Source organism: Hyla sarda, chromosome 5, assembly GCF_029499605.1.
Source record: "Hyla sarda isolate aHylSar1 chromosome 5, aHylSar1.hap1, whole genome shotgun sequence".
Classification (NCBI taxonomy): domain Eukaryota; kingdom Metazoa; phylum Chordata; class Amphibia; order Anura; family Hylidae; genus Hyla; species Hyla sarda.
This window is the reverse complement of record NC_079193.1, coordinates 287332067-287351642: the sequence shown is the minus strand read 5'-3', so window position 1 is coordinate 287351642 and position 19576 is coordinate 287332067. Positions and strand designations below refer to the sequence as shown.

The window sequence follows — 19576 nt, the reverse complement described above, 5'->3', positions numbered from 1 at the left end:
GTGGCTGAAGGAGGACGGCGATTGGTGCGAGGCAGGAGGTAGGACACTGTTTCACATGACGGAGGACGGAATTGCGGCTGACGTCTGACGGCGATTGGCCCGAGGGGGGACGCCGTTTCACCTGACAGAGAAGCGGCTGACAACTGACGGCGATTAGTTCGAGGGAGGAGGCGGGACGGCGTTTCACTCGACGGATGATTGAGTTACGTCTGACAATGTCCTAAAATGGACACCGTACACCTAACATGATATTTTAAGTAGCAATGGACCGGTGTTTCCTAACCGAGGTTCCTCCAGCTGTTGCATACCTATAACTCCCAGCACGCTGAGAGTTATAATTTTGCAACAGCTGGAGGCACCCTGGTTGGGAAACAGTGCCTTATATAGTCAGCACTACACAGGCCCCTTCATCTATCATTCAGCTACGACGACAACATCTCAGCACACACAGCGCACTGCCCGCGCCTCTCCCTTTGCCCATGACGTCATGACCTGACTGACTTGCGAGCTCGCCCCGCCCCCACCCTATCCCCAGTTCCCCTGTGTGTCTCGCTCTTCTGAAGCAACGCGTGATTTGACGTCAGTCTCGCGATGCTAGAGCCGCCGCCGGAAACGAGCAGCCTGAGCGATGCTGAGTCGTCAACAACAACAACAATAACAAGGGGATCTTCCTGAGTGGCGGCCACACTGTGCCCGGGTATGACGGGGTGAGGGCGGAGGGGGTGTGGAGGCGCCGCGGAGCCCCGCCGGGTGGGGGAGCCCCTTTGTTGTGGTGTACATGGAGATGAGGCAGAGGAACCAGCTGACAGCTCCTCCCCCGGCCTGACACTCAGGCCCCTGTCAGATGCTTCCCATTAATCCACCCTCAGCTGTAAACATGGCAGAGCTGTGCCCTGTATCCTGTCATTACCCCCAGCACACTATCTATATGCACAGTGTATGGCAGGACTGTCCTGCCATATGTTGCCACCCATGTGGGGTTGTTGTGGCTGCCCATGTGGTCCTGGTTGGCTTGGCACCCCTTGCCACAGTGATATTTACTGCTCTCACTGTGTCACAAGGATGTCCAATAACCTCCACAGATCCCCCTGACAGCTTGGTCCCTTTTTCCAAGTTTTGGTTCCTTAACCCAATTCTTGTATGCTATGTGGGACAATGCTGCGTCATATGTACTGATGTCATGCTCCTGGGTCACATGATAGTCATGTGACTGGTCTCTATACAAGCAGTACTAAACATTGGTTGATGTGGTCATGTGACCTAGTCAGTATGGCCGGTATTTATAGAACTATTTAGTGAAATTGTACAAAACAATTGTCAAATTATATAAAGCTAGGCATGCCTGCGATACCCCTGTATAAAGATGAAAAGCAATGACAATTCTTAGTTCTACCCGGTATACCCCTGTATAAAGATAAAAAAGAATGACAATTCTCATTCCTACCCTAAATACCCCGAGCCTTGTCCAAGATACCACTGTATAGAAATGGCTGTTTGCAAAGTTATAAAATTAAGCTTTTCTTAAAAGTTCTCCCTCCCTCCCTGCCCTGTATAATTTACATATAAGGCTAAGAGTCTATTCACATGGGCGGAATTTCCGCACCAATTCCGCTTCCTTGGGTGGTTTCTGGCATGTGTGCGGTATTTTGTGGAATTGGTGCAGAATTCATGCAAAAATTCCCCATGCGGAAATTCTAAAGTGTGGAATCCCATAGAAGTCTATTGGACTTCCATTTGAGGCGGAAATTCCGCCCGTGTGAATAGACCCTTAGTGCTGGAGGCCAAACTATTCATCAGTCATACAGGGCAGGGAGGGTGGAGGAGGAAGGAACCATGCATGCTGCAGCTCAGCACAGCCTTTATGACACTTGAGCTAATAAGAAAAACATGACTTTATAACTGTGCAAACACCCATTTGACAGATTCCTCTTAAAGGGGTATTCCACTGGAAAACATTTATTTCTAAATCAACTGGTGCCAGAAAGTTAAACAGATTTGTAAATTACTTATATTTAAAAATATTAATCCTTCCAGTACTTATCTGCTGTATGCTCCAGAAGAAGTTATTTTCTTTTTGAACATTAGATAGAAGTAAAAGACACGGCAATTCACCAAATATGACAACTGTAGAGCAGTGATTTATTCAGGTAAGCGAGTGGAAATCACAAGTCCATACAGACACTTTATCACTGGGATAAGGGAGAGTGGAACAGTTGCGGGGACTAGGTGTCACAGCCCTCTGTTCCAAAGATCTGTCAGACACCAGTGGGGTGTAAATTCTCACTGCACCCCTCATTACATTCCGTGAGGGGTGTAGTTTCGGAAATGGGGCCTTTTTCCCTTTTACCTCTTGTCAAAATGAAAAGTATAGGGCAACACCAGCATGTTAGTGTAAAAAAAAATTTTTTTTACACGAACATGCTGGTGTAGACCCCAACTTCACCTTTTCATAAGGGGTGAAAGGAGAAAAAGCCCCCCAAAATTTGTTAGGCAATTTCTCCCGAGTACGGCGATACCCCATATGTGGCCCTAAACTGTTGCCTCCAAAGTGAGAGCGCCATGTTCGCCATATTCGAATTAGGAATTTGCATTGGGTTGGACATAGGGGTATTCTACGCCAGTGATTCCCAAACAGGGTGCCTCCAGCTGTTGCGAAACTCCCAGCATGCTTGGACAGTCAACGGCTGTCCGGCAATACTGGGAGTTGTTGTTTTGCAACAGCTGGAGGCTCCATTTTGGAAACAGTGGCGTACCAGACGTTTTTCATTTTTATTGGGGAGGGGAGGGGGGCTGTGTAGGGGTATGTGTATATGTAGTGTTTTTTACTTTTTATTTTGTGTTAGTGTAGTGTAGTGCTTTTAGGGTACAGTCACACGGGCGGGGGATTACAGCGAGTTTCCCGCTGCGAGTTTGAGCTGCCGCACAACATTTGCTGCATCACAAACTTGCAGCCTGATACTCACTGTAAGCCCCCTTGCCCATGTGAATGTACCCTGTACATTCACAGGGGGGAGGGGGGGGGGGGGGACCTCCAGCTGTTGCAAAACTGCAACTCCCAGCATGCACAGTCTATCAGTGCATGCTGGTAGTTATAGTTTTGCAACAGCTGGAGGCATACGGGTTGGGAAACACTGAGTTAGGAAACAGACAATGTTTCCCAACCAGTGTGCCTCCAGTTGTTGCAAAACCACTACTCCATAACATTCTCAGGCATGCTGGAAGTAGTAGTTCGGCAACATCTTTAGAGCCATATGTTGCCGAACTACAACTCGCAGCATTCTTGGAGTTGTAGTTTTGCAACATCTGGAGGACTACAGTTTGCAGACCACTAATACAGTGGTTCCCAATCTGTGCCCTTCCAGATGTTGCAAAACTACAACTCCCAGTATGCCAAAACTGTCCAGGCATGCTGGAAGTTGTAGTTCTGCAACATCTGAAGGGCCAGATGTTACAGAACTACAACTCACAGCATGCGTGGACAGTAAGGGCATGCTGAGAATGTGTAGTTTTGCAACATCTGGAAGGGCACAGTGATCTCCAAACTGTGGACCTCCAGATGTTGCAAAACTGCAACTCCCAGCATGTCCAGACGTCAAGGGCTGTCTGGGCATGCTGGGAGTTGTAATTTAAGGGGACCAGATGGAGCAGTCCAGATCGCTTTACGGCGGTCTGGACTGCTGCAAAGGTCCCACGCCGCCGCCGAAGATCAATACACCTGTCGCCACCGCCGCCGTCTCTGCCGCCGGGATCCGGGTCTTCAGGGACGAGGTAAGTACCGGGGCCGAGCCCCAGCACTCCCCCATCCTCCGATCTTCTCCCCATTCTCCCCGGACTTCCAGGGGTCGGGCAGGGCGGGAGGAAGTAACCCCCCCTGCGATAGGTCGGTTAGGAATCGCAGGGGATAAGAGGAGGTGGCAGGCTTGCCACCTCGCTCCTGTACTTCAGCATGATCCTGGCTGTTGTGATTTCAGCAGCGATTTGCCGACGTGGGGGGGCCTACATGGCCCCGCTTGGCGTTTGCCCTGGATGCCTGCTGAACGATTTCAGCAGGCATCCGGTTCCGATCTCTGCCCGGCGAGCGGCGGAGACCGGAATGACTCAGGACGTATGCATACGTCCTGGGTCCTTAAGTACCAGGGTCCCAAGACGTATGCATACGTCTTGGGTCCTGAACAGGTTAAGGAAGACATAATTGGCATTGTCATGGAATGAGTGTGTAAGGCGTGCAGCATAGTGACATGTAATGACACATAGGTAGTTGTTGACTGCACTTGTCTCCAGTGCAGTGTGAGCACTTTGTGTGGCACTGCCAAGAAAACATACACTTAAAAGTGATTCATGAGGAAGTCTGAACATCTACTAGATTTTATAGTGGAAGTGTCAGGTCTCCTATGTTTTATATAGGAGGAGACGCTGAGTCCTGGCAGTGGTTATATGGCTTTTTACACAAAAATACTGAAAAGTATATTTCTGAGCTCTGCGTCTCAAGTAGGGTTGTATAGGAGACCTTACTAATCTGTTTTAAAGGAGCTTTCTGTGACTTTTTCATTGATGTCCTATCTTCAGGATAGACTATTGATGTCTGATAAGTGGCAGTCCAATGCCAGGTACCCCTGTCAATCAGCTGTATTCCAAATTTAAAGGGGTACTCCAGTGGAAAACGTTTTCAAATCAACTGGTGCCAGAAAGTTTAAAGGGGTTGTGCGCTGCCCTGCCTTTCGGAGCTCCGCACACAGCGCCTGGAAGTTCATTACTCCGAACGCTGTGTGCGGGCTTCCATGTTCGCGGCCGCCGGGCGTGACGTCACGCCCACCCCCTCTACCCAAATTCTATGGGAAGGGGGCGTGACAGCGGTCGCGCCCCCTTTCCATAGACTTTCGTTGAGGGGGCGGGCGTGACGTCACGAGGGGGCCAGGCGTGACGTCACGCCCGGCGGTCGCGAACACGGAAGCCCGCACACAGCGTTCGGAGTAATGAACTTTCGGATGCTGCGTTCAGAGCTCCGAAAGGAAGGGCAGCGCACAACCCCTTTAACAGGTTTGTAATTTACAGTGATCCCTCAACTTAAAATAGTTTAACATACAATAATTTCAACATACAATGGTCTTTTCTGGACCATTGTAACTTGAAACCAGACTCAACATACAATGCTACGGACTGTCCAGATCTGTGAAACATGTCAATGGCTGTAAGATCTGACCAATTACATTGGGCATTTTACTCGTAAAATACCTGTATTACTGAAGTATATGCACTGACTGGCTGTCTGGTAGTGCCCCCTTCAGTACAGGGAGGTACTACATGTTCTGTATTACTCTTTACCTGTGCCACAGTTAGCTGTTCCTTTGGTCACCAGGTGGGGGTGGCTCCATTTAACTTTTTTTGGACATTGCGTGTTCTGTAGAGGACCCTGAAGAAGCTCCTATCCTTTTACAGATCCCAGCAGATCTTCCTTACTTTTATATGTAAGGACTTGCTTTATCTGTATTAGTTATCTACTAAGTTTTCTTTAATCCTCACTTTTTCCTATTTTTGGATGACATTTTGGTGGCTTCAGAACCAATTACCAGGTTTCCATAGAGTTATGGTCTCAACATACAATGGTTTCAACATACAATGGTTCTCCTGGAACCAATTAATATTGTAACTTGAGGGACCACTGTACTTCTATTTAAACATCTTAATCATTTCAGTACTTATCAGCTGCTGTATACTAGAGAAAGTTGTGTCAGGAACTGTCCAGAGTAGGAGCAAGTCCCCATAGAAAACCTCTCCTGCTCTGACACTGACAGAGGTGTGAGCAGAGAGCACTGTGGTAAGACTGGAAAGAACTTTACAACTTTCTCTGTAGTATTCAGCAGCTGATAAGTACTGGAAGTATTAAGGTTTTTAAATAATGTAATTTACAAATCTGTTTAACTTTCTGTCACCAGTTTATTTGAAAACCTTTTTGTTTTCCACCAGAATACCCTTTTTAAGGTGACTGCATACACAGTGAATAATGCCAGAAACACAGCTCCACTCATTGTGTAATGGCTGTGCTGGGTTACTGCAGCTTAGCTCCCATAGAATTTGATGAGAACTGCAGTAATCCCACTATACAATGTACAGAGCTGTCTACTGACTTAGTTCACAGTGTTTGCAGGCACCATTTCTCTGGCAAACAGTGTATCGATGGGGTGCTGTGTATCGGAGCCCCAATGGCTAGATATTGATGGCCTATCCCGAAGATAGACCATCAATAAAAAAGTCCCAAAAAACTCTATTAGAGTGTTACTGTCATTAAAAACAACTTTTAACATGTCGATCAGGTAAGTTGCTTCCATCGTGAGTTATTTGCTGGAGAAGTGGGTGGCTTTACTGTCACTCCAAAAAAAAAGTGATGTTTTGCACAGACATGTTAAAAGATTTAATCACTCCGGTTATCATTTCTGAGACCCCCAAGGAGCTCTATATACAGCTGGGAGAAGTATGTGGCTGTGCACCTCACTCTGTGGTTGGCCATTTCATCCGATTCATTGCAGGAGGACTCCATTGTGGGTCTGTGGAGCCTGTCTCCTGCAATGAGTTGGATTGAGTGGCCAGCTAGGGATTGAAGCGCACAGCCACATGCTTCTTCCAGCTATATATATAGATTGTGAGGGGCTCAGAACTCAGACTGGGAGTGTGCAAATTACTCTATTGCATGAAGTTAAAATATACTGGGGAATTAAAGTGGATTTTTTTTACATTTTGACACTCTTGTCCAAACCCCTTGTGCTCTGTAGTCGTACGGTATCCTTGTGTTCACTCCCCAGCTGTTTGCTGTACAGACTTAGGCAGTGTTCACATACAGTTTCAATATTTTTACTAAAACCAGGTTTGGTACTGACACAGAGAAAAAATGTTATTGAAATACTTTTGCATACTTTTTGTATTTTCAACCCTTTTGTGGTTATGAGAAAGTATTTCATTACTGAGAGAGTAGTGGATGCATGGAATAGCCTTCCTGCAGAAGTGGTTGCTGCAAATACATTGAAGGAGTTTAAGCATGCAGGGGATATAAGTTAGGGACAAGGACTATTTATAGTATTCAGAAATATTGGGCAGACTAGATGTGCCAAATGGTTCTTATCTGCCGACACATTCTATGTTTTTATGTTGTCTGAAAATCCTGACCAAAATGATGTAACAGCCACACCCCCCTCAATGCAAGTCTATGGGACACCCCCTCTCATAGACTTGCATTTAGCAGGCATGGCGTGACGTCACAAGTGGCGTGGCCGTGACGTCACGACCCCCGGACCCAGTGTTCAGAACAAAATGCTCCGAATGCTTGGGTAGTGGAGTACCCCTTTAATTTATAAAAAGGCCTCTGAAAAATTAAACCTACTGATTTGGAGCCTTTGATTTTAATATAAGAGATTGGGCAAGGACTTGGTATTGTCAAACTTCCTGCATTCCAGTTGAAGAGGACCTGTGATCATTTCTAAAAACACAATGTAGTGGTATGTACAGATTCCTTGGGGGGGGGGGGGTGTGGCTAATCACATACCTTTTTACGGTTTGTCCATTCCCCACCCCCCCTCCTGCCCTTCCTTTCCCCTGTTCTGAAGTTATGTGCTGTTTTATTCCGATCTGACAGATTCCTGAATCCATCAAATAGGTGTTCATCATTATGGTGTGCTGGAGGTATAGGTGGGCTTATCTGGCATGGGAGACATGAATAACTTACATCTTTGCAGTACAGAAGGAAGCGATGAGAGCACATACTGCGCAAATGTAAGGTATTCACACCTTCAACCCCTATAAGGCCACCACAGTGTATCATGATTATGCATCCCCATCTGACTTCACTCCAGAATGACAAACCGTAAAAGGGTAAGTGACTGGCCCAAGAAATCTATACATACCACTACGTTGGGTTTTGAGAAATGTTTTTATTACAAAGCCAGTGATGATAAATTGTGATATCTCTACAGGGTACATTCACACGGGCAGGTTTACAGTGGGTTTCCTGCTTCAAGTTTGAGCTGCAGCAAATTTCCCTCCTCAGCGCAAACTCCTAGCGGGAAACTCACCATAAACCCCCGCCAATGCGAATGTACCCTAAAAACACTAGACTAACACATAATAATACACTACATATACACCCCCTTTTGGGGGCTTTTTCTCCTTTTACCCCTTCTGAAAAGCAAAAGTTGGGGTCTACACCAGCCTGTTAGAGTAAAAAAATAAAAATGCACTAACATGCTGGTGTTGCCCCATACTTTTTATTTTCACAAGAGGTAAAGGAAAAAAAGACCCCCAAAATTTGTAACACAATTTCTCCTGAGTACGGAAATACCTCATATGTGGGCATAAAATGCTCTGCGAGCACACTATGTACATTCGAGGTCTAAATTGGTGATTTGCAACGGGGTGGCTGATTTTACAGCGGTTCTGACATAAACGCAGAAATATAAATACCCAACTGTGACCCCATTTTGGAAACCACACCCCTCACAGAATGTAACAGGGGTGGCTGAATTTACAGTGGTTCTGAAATAAACGTAAAAAAAATAAATACCCACGTGTGACCCCATTTTGGAAACTACACCCTCACGGAACGTAACAAGGGGTATAGTGAGCCTTAACACCCCACATGTGTTTGCCGAATTTTCGTTAAAGTTGGATGTGAAAATTTTCATTTCACAAGCGAAAGTAGGAAAAAGCCCTCCAAAATTTGTAACCCCTTTCTTCTGAATAAGAACATACCCCATATGTGAATGTAAAGTGCTCTGCGGGTGAACTACAATGCTCAGAAGAGAAGGAGCACCATTGGGCTTTAGGAGAGAAAATTTGTCCGGAATTGAAGAACACGTGAGTTTACAAAGTCCCCATAGTGCCAGAACAATGGACCCCCAACATGTGACCCCATTTTGGAGACTACACCCCTCACGGAATGTAATAAGGGGGACAGGGAGCATTTACGCCCCACAGGTGTCTGACAGATTTTTTGGAACAGTGGTCCATGCAAATGAAAAATGTGGGGTGTAAATGCTCACTGCACCCCTTACTAAATTCTGTGTCCATTGTTCTGGCACCACGGGGGGCTTTGTAAACGCACAAGGCCCCCTACTTCCATTCCAAACAAATTATCTTTCCAAAAGCTCAATGGCGCTCCTCCTCTTCTGAGCATTGTAGTGCGCCAGCAGAGCACTTGAAGTCCACACATGGGGTATTTCCATACTGGGGTTTTCTCCTATTACCATTTGTAAAAATGTAAAATTTGGGGAAAAACCAGCATTTTAGTGAAAAAACAACAACATTTGTTTACACATCCAAATTTAACAAAAAATCGTCAAACACCTGTGGGGTCACTGTACCCCTTGTTATGTTCCTTGAGGGGTGTAGTTTCCCAAATAGTGTGCCATGTGTTTTTTTTATTTAATTAAATTTTTATTTTTTTGCTGTTCTGGCACCATAGGGGTTTCCTAAATGGGACATGCTCCCCAAAAACAATTTCAGCAAAATTTGCTTTCGAAAAGCCAAATGTGACTCCTTCTCTTCTGAGCATTGTAGTTCGCCCGCAGAGCATTTTACATCCTAACGTGGTATGGGGTTACCCTTTGTAAAAATGTAAGATTTTGGGGGAAAAAACTGCACTTTAGTGAAAAAAATTAATTTTAATTTACACATCAGACTTTAAAGGGGCTTTAAAGGTGCTTAGACATCTTGTCCCTATCCAAAGGATAGGGGATAAGATGCCTGATCGCGGGAGTCCCGCCGCTGGGGACCCCCGTGATCGTGCACAGGCACTCCGTTTGTAATCATTCCCCGTGTTCGATCCGGGTCTGATTATCGGCAACCACAGGGCCGACTGCGTGTGACGTCACGCCTGTGCCCCCGTGTGAAGTCACGCTCCGCCCCTCAATACAAGCCTACGGGAGGGGGCGTGATAGCTGTCACACCCCCTCCCGTAGGCTTGCATTCAGGGGCGGGGCGTGACATCACGCGGGGGCGGAGGCGTAACGTGAGGCGGGACTCCCGCGATCAGGCATCTTATCCCCTATCCTTTGGATAGGGGATAAGATGTCTAAGCACCGGAGAACCCCTTTAAAGAAAAGTCGTCAAACAGCTGTGGGGTGTTAAGGCTCACTGGACTCCTTGTGGCGTGCCTTGAGGGGTGTGGTTTCCAAATTAGTATGCCTTTTATTTTTAATTTTTATTATTATTATAATTTTTTTGCTGTTCTGGCACAATAGGGACTTCCTAAATGAGACATGCCCCCCAAAAACCGTTTCAGTAAAATTCACTCTTCAAAATCCCATTGTCGCTCCTTCCCTTCTGAGCCCTCTACTGCGCTCGCCGAACAATTCACATACACATATGAGGTATTTCCTTACTCAAGAGAAATTGGGTTTGGGGGGCTTTTTCTCCCATTACTCCTTGCAAAAAATCAAAAACTGGGTCTACAAGAACATGCGAGTGTAAAAAAATGAAGATTTTGAATTTTCTCCTTCACTTTGCTGTTATTCCTGTGAAATACCTAAAGGGTTAATAAACTTTCTTAGTGCCATTTTGAATACTTTTGAGGGGTGCAGTTTCTATAATGTATTATTTCTAATATTAAGGCCCTTTAAATCCACTTCAAAACTGAACTAGTACAAGAATTTAGATGCACTACTGTGGTAGATGTATACAATGACATTGGCTATCCCTCAACACTGATGTTAAAATTGAGACATTCGCCAGTATATCCTTAGATGAAGGACATAGCAGAGCCCGCACACCAACGCCAAGGTTTCTCAAGTGGCACGGGACTGAACGCTAAACCTATATGTGCGTGGTAAGCAAAACCAGGGGCCAGTGGGCAATTACAGCAGCATTAGGCTGACTCACAGCTTCCTCCCAGGTGCTCACAGGTTCTCCGTAATGCTGCCTGGAAGATGTTCAAGGCGCATTACATATGGAGTTTGCACACCTCCAAGTATAAAATTTAAACAACAACAAAGACGTGGTCTCAAATGGCTGGAGGTGCTCAACCCCAAATGCAGTTGTGCATATATATATATATATATATATATATATATATATATATATATATACTGGGGGAGCAGATCCTGCCCTTGTGGTCTGTTGCTAATTGTGATCCCCAGCATAAAAATGCATACAATGGAGGATGCCTGCAGTGGACTACAAGTGCCACAATAGAATCCTACACCAGATAGACGGTTTGGATGTGTAACAATTAGAATAATACAAGAATTTAGGTGCACTACTGTGGTAGATGTAAACACCGGCATTGGCTAACCCTCAATATATGCACAACTGCATTTGGGGTTGAGCACCTCCAGCCATTTAAGTCTATGTTGCTTTCTTACCCCACTGATTTTTTCCCCTGGTATTTATTATTATGTCGCATCCTTTTTGTCGCACTGGGTTTTGTAGGTTTTGGTTTCCAACTCCTCTGAGTTGTTGGGAAAAAATCCACAACAATTCAACAAATTCGGGTTGGAAACCTTTATAAATACGTGGGAAAACTCAGAAATGTCGGGTTACGCCCCTTTTTCGGGTTTGGGAGAATCCACATCGGGTCCGTCGGGAAAAAATGTTGCATCGTGTCGCAGACTGGCGCACGATGTCTGCGCAGACAAAGATGCGCCAAAAAAACCCGACAAAAGAAGTCGGGTTTAGAATAGTAAATGAGGGCCTATGTCTTTGTTGTTGTTTAAAATTGAACTGGTCCCTGAAAAATTCTGATTTTGAAAATTTTGTGTAAAATTAGAAAATTGCTGCTGAACTTTGAAGCCCTCTGATGTCTTCCAAAAGTAAAAACACGTCAATTTTATGATGCAAACATAAAGTAGACATATTGTATATGTGAATCTATATAACATTTATTTGGAATGTCTATTTTCCTTACAAGCAGAGAGCTTCAAAATTAGAAAAATGGTCCTTAAGGGGTTAAAGGGGCTGTCCAGCCATTGAAAAAAAGGAAAGCCTCAAATGTTTACTCCTCTGCTGGTCCAAGTAAGACTTCCCTTGCCAGCCTTTGTTTGCAGGCTGTCAGCAATAACTTGCTAAATCGGTACATGACTACTGCAGTTAGTCTGTGCCCACAGTGATCAAGTGCCCCACTGGCAAACTGGCATTGTGCCCACGTAGACCAGCAGAGCCTCTGTGCCTGATCGCTTTTTGTGTTTATTTTTTTTTTTTAACAGCACCATTATAGAAAAGTTGCGATACTTATTTGGTGGTAATGTGTGATCTGCAACCCAATTCAATAACGCCTATTTGAGCTGTCCTTTCCATCATATAATACAGTTGGCAAAGGACGGGTTGTGCTTGTCCCAATTTTTTTTTCAAACTTACAATTACAGTGAATAAAGGCAGTTTTGGATCCATCCGGCCCAATGTTATTTTCGTAGACATCAGAGAGAGTTTGTTGTCACTGGGTTAAACTAAGCAAGGAATAAATCCCAAGATTTCCTATCCAAGAGAGATTTAATGTCTCAGGTGCCATTTACTGTATATTAACCCCTTAAAGACGTAGTACGTAAATGTACGTCCTGGTGAGCTGGTACGTAACGCACCAGGACGTACATTTACGTCCTAAGCATAACCGCGATCGTCGGAGCGATACCCGGATCATGCGCGGCAGGTCCCGGCTGCTGATCACAGCCAGGGACCCGTCCGTAATGGCGGAGATCCGCGATCCCACGGATGTCCGCCATTAACCCCTCAGATGCCGTGATCAATACAGATCACGGCATTTGCAGCATCGCGGTCATTAAAATGGATGATTGGATCGCCTGCAACGCTGCCGCGGCGATCCGATCATCCAGCACGGCAGCCGGAGGTCCCCTCACCTGCCTCCACTGCCTTCCCGGCATCTTCTGCTCTGATCTGCCTTCCCGCAGACCAGAACAGAAGATGACCGATAACCCTGATCAGTGCTATGTCCTATACATAGCACTGAACAGCATTAGCAATCAAATGATTGCTATAAATAGTCCCCTATGGGGACATCTAAAGTGTAAGAATTAAAGTAGAAAAATTTAGTAAAAAAAATTTGAAAAACCCCCTCCCCCAATAAAAACGTAAATTGTCCCATTTTCCCTATTTCACCCCCAAAAAGTGTTAAAAAATATTTTATATACATATTTGGTATCGCCGCGTGCGTAAATATCTGAACTATTAAAATAAAATGTAATGATACCGTACGGTGAACGGCATAAACGTAAAAAAAAAATTAAGCACAACAGTAATAGAAAATTATGTTATCATGGGTATCATTTTAATCGTATTGACCCAAAGAATAATGAACACATGTCATTTTTACTGTAAATTGTACAGTGTGAAAACAAAACCTTCCAAAATTAGCAAAATTGCGGTTTTCTTTTTAATTTCCCCACACAAATAGTATTTTTTGGGGTTTCGCCATACATTTAATGGTAAAGTGAGTGATGGCAACTGGTCGCGCAAAAAATAAGCCCTCATACTAGTCTGTGGATGAAAATATAAGAGAGTTATGATTTTTTGAAGGCGAGGAGGAAAAGACGAAAATGTAAAAATAAAATTGTCTGCGTCCTTAAGGTCCAAATGGGCTGAGTCCTTAAGGGGTTAAGGGTCTAATGTTAGGTAGTTAAAGGGTCTCTCCAAATAAGCCATAACAGAGTAGGTGGTTCCAGAAGTGGGATGGCTTAGCTGATAAACTGTGCCAGAGCGCCACCTTCCTTCAAGCATATCACCAACTAATGCGGAGGTGGAACTTCCGGTACGACAAGGTGGGGTCTGGAATCAGAACATCAGTGCAGTATTCGGATTGTCTAACACCTTCAATGCCACTGTCAATAGTCACTGGGACATCTAAACAGTTAAAGCGTACCTACCTGTCAGATCACCCAAAAAAAAACTTTGTGTCCATGACCTATATTTCTCTCAGAATTAGCTTTATTTCTGAATTACCTTAATGTTGTCAACCAGAAGCAGGGGGGCGGGTCCCTTTCTTCTCCTCAGGTGATAACCATTCCCCCTCCCTCACTCTCCTCAGTCACTGGTCTCTGTAGTGAGCATCTGTAACCCTTTCCTTTCTGGTTTTATGCAATACACACACTGTGTGCCTAAAGCTTTTGCAAAACTACAGCTCCCAGCATGCCCACACATCCTTTGAGTTGTAGTTTTACAACAGCTGGAGGCATATGATTGGTAAAACTCAGATTTACAGCAGTGTTGCTGCATGCTGTGTTCCTCCTACTATTGCAAAACTACAACTCCCAGCGTGCCCACACATCATTTGGCTGTGAAGGCATGCTGGGAGTTGTAGTTTTGCAACAGCTGGAGGCATATGATTGTAGTACTCCTGTATTAGACACACACACATATTCATTGACTTCATTTACACATGCACATTACAGACAACACAGATTTACAAACATATATATATATATATATATATATATATATATATATATACACATGCAGAACACTTAATTTTTGAACAAAAAATCCTCCATTCAGTCCCCATCTTCAGTCACCAGCTTCTTTCATCATCTGCTCCCAGGCAGCAGTGTACTCCTGCCCCTCCCCCCTTCTGCTCACACAGGAGACTGTGAAGTAAGCACAGACAGTGAAGGAGCCGATCACAGCAGGTTTATATCTGCAGACCTGTCAATCATGAAGTTGGTCCATGACGTAGGTGATGACAAGTGGACACAGCCAGGCTGCTATGTATCCAAGGAGGCAGGGAGGCTGGTTTTGCATGCTTTACAGCAGGGGTCCTCAAACTTTTTAAACAGGGGGCCAGTTCACGGTCCCTCAGACCGTTGGAGGGCCGGACTATAGATAAAAAAAACAAACAAACTATGAACAAATTCCTATGCACACTTATATATCTTATTAGTTGACTACCCCTTTAAGTACGCATCACATTTCCACCCACATTAGGTAGGCAGCATTGTTAGCCCCACATTAGGTTGACAGTATAGATCACCTCCACATTAGTTTGTAGCTCCCACACATTAGGGTTGGCAGTATAGTTCCCACACATTAGGTTGACAGTATAGATCCCCCCCCCCACATTAGGATGTAGCTCCCCCACATTAGGGTTGGCAGTATAGTTCCCCCACATTAGGTTGGCAGTATAGTTCCCCCCACATTAGGTTGGCAGTATAGTTCCCCCACATTAGGTTGTAGTTCCCCCACATTTAGTTGGCAGTATAGTTCCCCCCACATTAGGCTGACAGTATAGTTCCCCCCACATTAGGTGCAGTATAGTTTCCCCACATTAGGTGCAGTATAATTCCCCACATTAGGTGCAGTATAGTTCTCCCACAGACATACAGCCTCCAGCCATACAGTGTATCGCTGGAGGCTGTATGCCTGTGTACTGCCCTACTTCAGTGCTCCGACCACCACTCCTCCGGTCCGGCCATAGCAGTAGGTCCCGGGACCGGAGAGCAGTGGTTGGAGCACCGAAACTGACGTCTCGCTGGTAACACTTACCAAGCTGGCCAGCGCACATCCTGCTCGCTGCTCCAATCCTCCACGCTCCATTGCTATGGATGCACGCACGGGACGTTAGTGACGTCCCTGCGTGCGATACCTCCCTGCGGTCCTTGCATTTTTAAAGTAAACGCAGGGCTGCCAAGAGCGTATCCCTGTGTCCTGAAAACATCTTTCGGGACAAAGGGATGTCCTTAGGCAGCGGTGGGCCGGATAAATGTCCTCGTTCGGCTACATGTGGCCTGCGGGCCGTAGTTTGAAGACTCTTGCTTTACAGCATATCAAAAGTTTTGTGCCCTTTTAAATATAGGGAAGGGGCTTTTTCTGTCAACTCCATTGACTGACCCACTCTGCAGGATGCTGATGAATTTCCGAGGCAGTCTGATGGCATGTCTTCCTGTTATTCTGGCACGCACAATATAAAACACCTAGTTGAACAAAAAAAAATTGAAAAGGTCTAGAACATTTTAAAAAGTATTAAAGTATCAATCAGTTCATGAATCCACTGAGTGGTCTTAGGATAAGTTTACACAGCTGGATGTCCGTGCAGAATTCCGCAGCGTCATTCCGCACAGACATTCCGCAGCGTTGATTTCATTGGGATTCTGCTGCACTGTTCACATGGCAGAAACATCTGGTGCGGAAATTCAGATTCTGGCATCCGCAGAAAGAATTATGTCTATTCTTTCTGTTGACTCCGCACGGAAATGTATTAACATCTATAAGACGGTGCATTTCCAAGTGGTCTTAGTGCAGGCATGCTCTGCTGGCGCTCCACTGTTGGTAGAATGTTCACACAAAAATTTTCTGTGCGGACATTCCACCATGTGAACATAGCCTCACTCTTTAACCCCTTAATGACAATTGACATAAATGTACCTCATGGTGCGGTGGTATTTAATGCACCATAAGGTACATTTACCCTCCACCATGACCATGAGCACCAGAACGGTGCTCTCATTAGGCGCGGCAGGTTCCAGCTGCTATCAGCCGCCGGTAATAGCGGACATCCGCGATCGCGCGGTTGTCCGCCATTAACCCCTCAGATGCCGTGATCAATACAGATCGCAGCATCTGTGGCAGTGCTGTACTTTAATTGGGTGATCGGATCACCCTCAGCGCTGCCATGGGGATCCGAGCATCCAACATGGCGGCCAGAGGTCCCCTCACCTGCCTCCGGCCGTCTCCTGGGGTCTTCTGCTTTGATCTGAGATCGAGCAGACCAGAGCAGAAGATCACTGATAATACTGATCAGTGCTATGCCCTATGATCAGTGCTATGCCCTATGGATAGCACTGAACAGTATTAGTAATCAAATGATTGCTGTAAATAGTCCCCTATGGGGACTATTAAAGTGTAAAATGGAAAAATAAAATGTGAAAAATCCCCCTCCCCAATAAAAATGTAAATCATCCGTTTCCCCATTTTACCCTCAAAAAAGTGTTAAACAATTATTAATAAACATATTTGGTATCGCCGCGTGCGTAAATGTTTGAACTACCAAAATATATTGTTAATTATCCCGTATGGTAATTTCTCATGTCGGTCCCTGGTTGGTGTCAAGCACACTAGGACCATGCATGGATTGCCAGATACTTCTATCAGTATGTTTCTGAATCTCCAGTGGACCCAGAATAGACTCACACAAACTCGGGGAGAACCTTCCATTACACCAGTAATCTGCAACATGTGCCTTTTCAGCCATTGTAAAACTACAACTCCCAGGATTGGCAGCTTTTAATGTTTACTGTTTTATTTTCTCCACAGTTTCTAAATGAGCACAACAAGGTGTAAAGAAGGGAGCAGAGGATCATAGAGCAGTCATCATGAAGCTGTATGTGTTTCTGGTGAACACAGGAATCACCCTTACATTTGACACCGAGCTTGCAGTACAAACGTAAGAACATTTAAAAAAAAATGTATTTCATTTTTAAATAAAATAATGCCTTAGGCTCTGCTCACACTGCCTGCACTAAGCATTTGAAAACTCACCAGATTAGACGGAAAGAATATAAGTGCATTCTATGCTCCCGCCAAACCACACAGAACCAAAAACACGGGAATACACCAATAATAGTATCTAAGGGCAGGGTAAAATCAAGAGACCCAATGTAAGCCTAATTAAATATAGGACTATTAGATGTAAATCCACTAACCGCAGCTATACATACACAAACTTACAAAGTGCAATACTGCAGCAGACAACAATTTAGATGAAAATACAAAGCCTTTTTTTGAAACATGGCATAGATACATATAAATGCATTAAAAACAGATGAGGGCAACTGAAATCATGGATGTCCCCAGAGGCTATATGACTCCTAATCAATAATATGTATTACAACACTAAAAAATATGGTATAAAGGGCATAAGGGGGCATACATAGAGTAACAGGTAAGGTACTGCAAACTAAGTGCCACCACATAATAAAAGTGCATGTGCAAAAATACAAGTACAGTGGCATTTTAAACTTCGAGCACAACACAGGATACCCACATAATAACCCAGAGTGACAGGGAGACGTCCACCCCTACGTCCGTTTCGGAGCTAAGTCCTTCTTCCAGGGGTTTCAGTTGCCCTCATCTCTGTTTTTAATGCATTGTATCTATGCCATGTATCAATAAAGGCTTTGTATTTTCATCTAAATTGTCTGCTTCAGTATTGTACTTTGTAGGTTTGTGTCCCATCAAACTAGCGCGGAACCTAGTTATTTTTAATATAAAGGCCACAACAGTGTGAACAGAGCCTTTCATTGCTTTTCTGTTCTAGTTGTTTCAATGGTTTTCATACTCTGGACAACTGAAAAGATATTTGTGTTTCTGTGTTTAACACTTATTCGTTGTATAAGCAATTTTTTTACAACAATCCTTCGAGATTGCTAAGTTGGTGTTATCTCTCTCTGTGTGGGGTTCTTTATTATTTGCTTCCAAATGAAGTCTGTGCTGGTCATGTGTTGAGGTGCATGGCATGTTCACACATAAGCTGATAATTCCCTTAAAGGGGTACTCCGCCCCTAGACATATTTTACCCTATCCAAAGGATAGGGGATAAGATGTCAGATCGCCGCGATCCCGCTGCTGGGGACCCCCGGGATCGCCGCTGCGGCACTGCGCTATCATTACTGCACAGAGCGAGTTCGCTCTGTGTGTAATGATGGACGATACAGTGGACAGAGCAGCGTGACGTCATGGCTCTGCCCCACGTGACATCACGGCCACCCCCCCCTTAATGCAAGTCTATGGCAGGGGGCGTTACAACCGCCATGCCTCCTCCCAAAGACTTGTATTGAGGGGGCGGGCCGTGACATCACGAGGGGCGGAGCCGTGACATAACGATGCTCCTGCCCCTGTATTGCCCGTCATTACGCGCAGAGCGAACTCGCTCTGTGCAGTAATGATAGCGCAGTGCCGCAGCGGTGATCCCGGGGGTCCCCAGCAGCAGGACCGCGGTGATCTGACATCTTATCCCCTATCCTTTGGATAGGGGATAAGATGTCTAGGGGCGGAATACCCCTTTAAAGTACATCTGTCACATGATATATATTTATACGCAGTGTATAAAAGGTTAAAGGGGTATTCCGTAGGGGGGAAAAAATGTTGAAATCAACTGGTGCCAAAATGTTAAACAGATTTGTAAATTACATCTATTTAAAAATCTTAATCCTTCCAGTACTTATCAGCTGCTGTATGCTCTACAGGAAGTTCTTTTCTTTTTTAATTTCTTTTCTGTCTGACCACAGTGTTCTCTGTTGACGCCTCTGTCCATGTCAGGAACTGTCCAGAGTAGGAGCAAATCCCCATAGCAAATCTATCCTGCTCTGGACAGTTCCTAAAATGGACAGATATGTCAGCAGAGAGCACAGTGGTCAGGCAGAAAAGAAGAAGGAAAAAATTTACTGGAAGGATTAAAATTTTTAAATAGAAGGAATTAACAAAACTGTTTAACTTTCTGGCACCAGTTGGTTTAACCCCATAATGACCATGGACGTAAATGTACGTCCTGGTTTGGCGGTACTTCGCGCACCAGGACATACATTTACATCCTGTGTATGATGGCAGCTGCTATCAGCAGCCTGGGACCTGCCAGTGATGGGCGACATCCGCGATC

The 19576-nt window shown here is 45.0% G+C and overlaps 1 protein-coding gene across 3 annotated transcripts in view; it reads left to right on the top strand.

Moving 5' to 3' along the window:
* The first annotated feature begins 548 nt into the window (after positions 1-548).
* The window catches only part of RB1CC1 (RB1 inducible coiled-coil 1), a 153615-nt gene continuing 134587 nt past the window's right edge, over positions 549-19576 (top strand). For 2 of the 3 annotated variants that reach the window (XM_056521914.1, XM_056521912.1), the window contains exons 1-2: positions 549-697; positions 17236-17365. In XM_056521914.1, coding sequence (XP_056377889.1) covers positions 17295-17365 — 71 coding nt within the window. In that variant the 5' untranslated portion in view covers positions 549-697; positions 17236-17294. Of the gene's footprint in view, positions 698-2055; positions 2148-17235; positions 17366-19576 lie in introns of those variants that run through there. The other variant, XM_056521913.1, reaches the window with a different exon arrangement.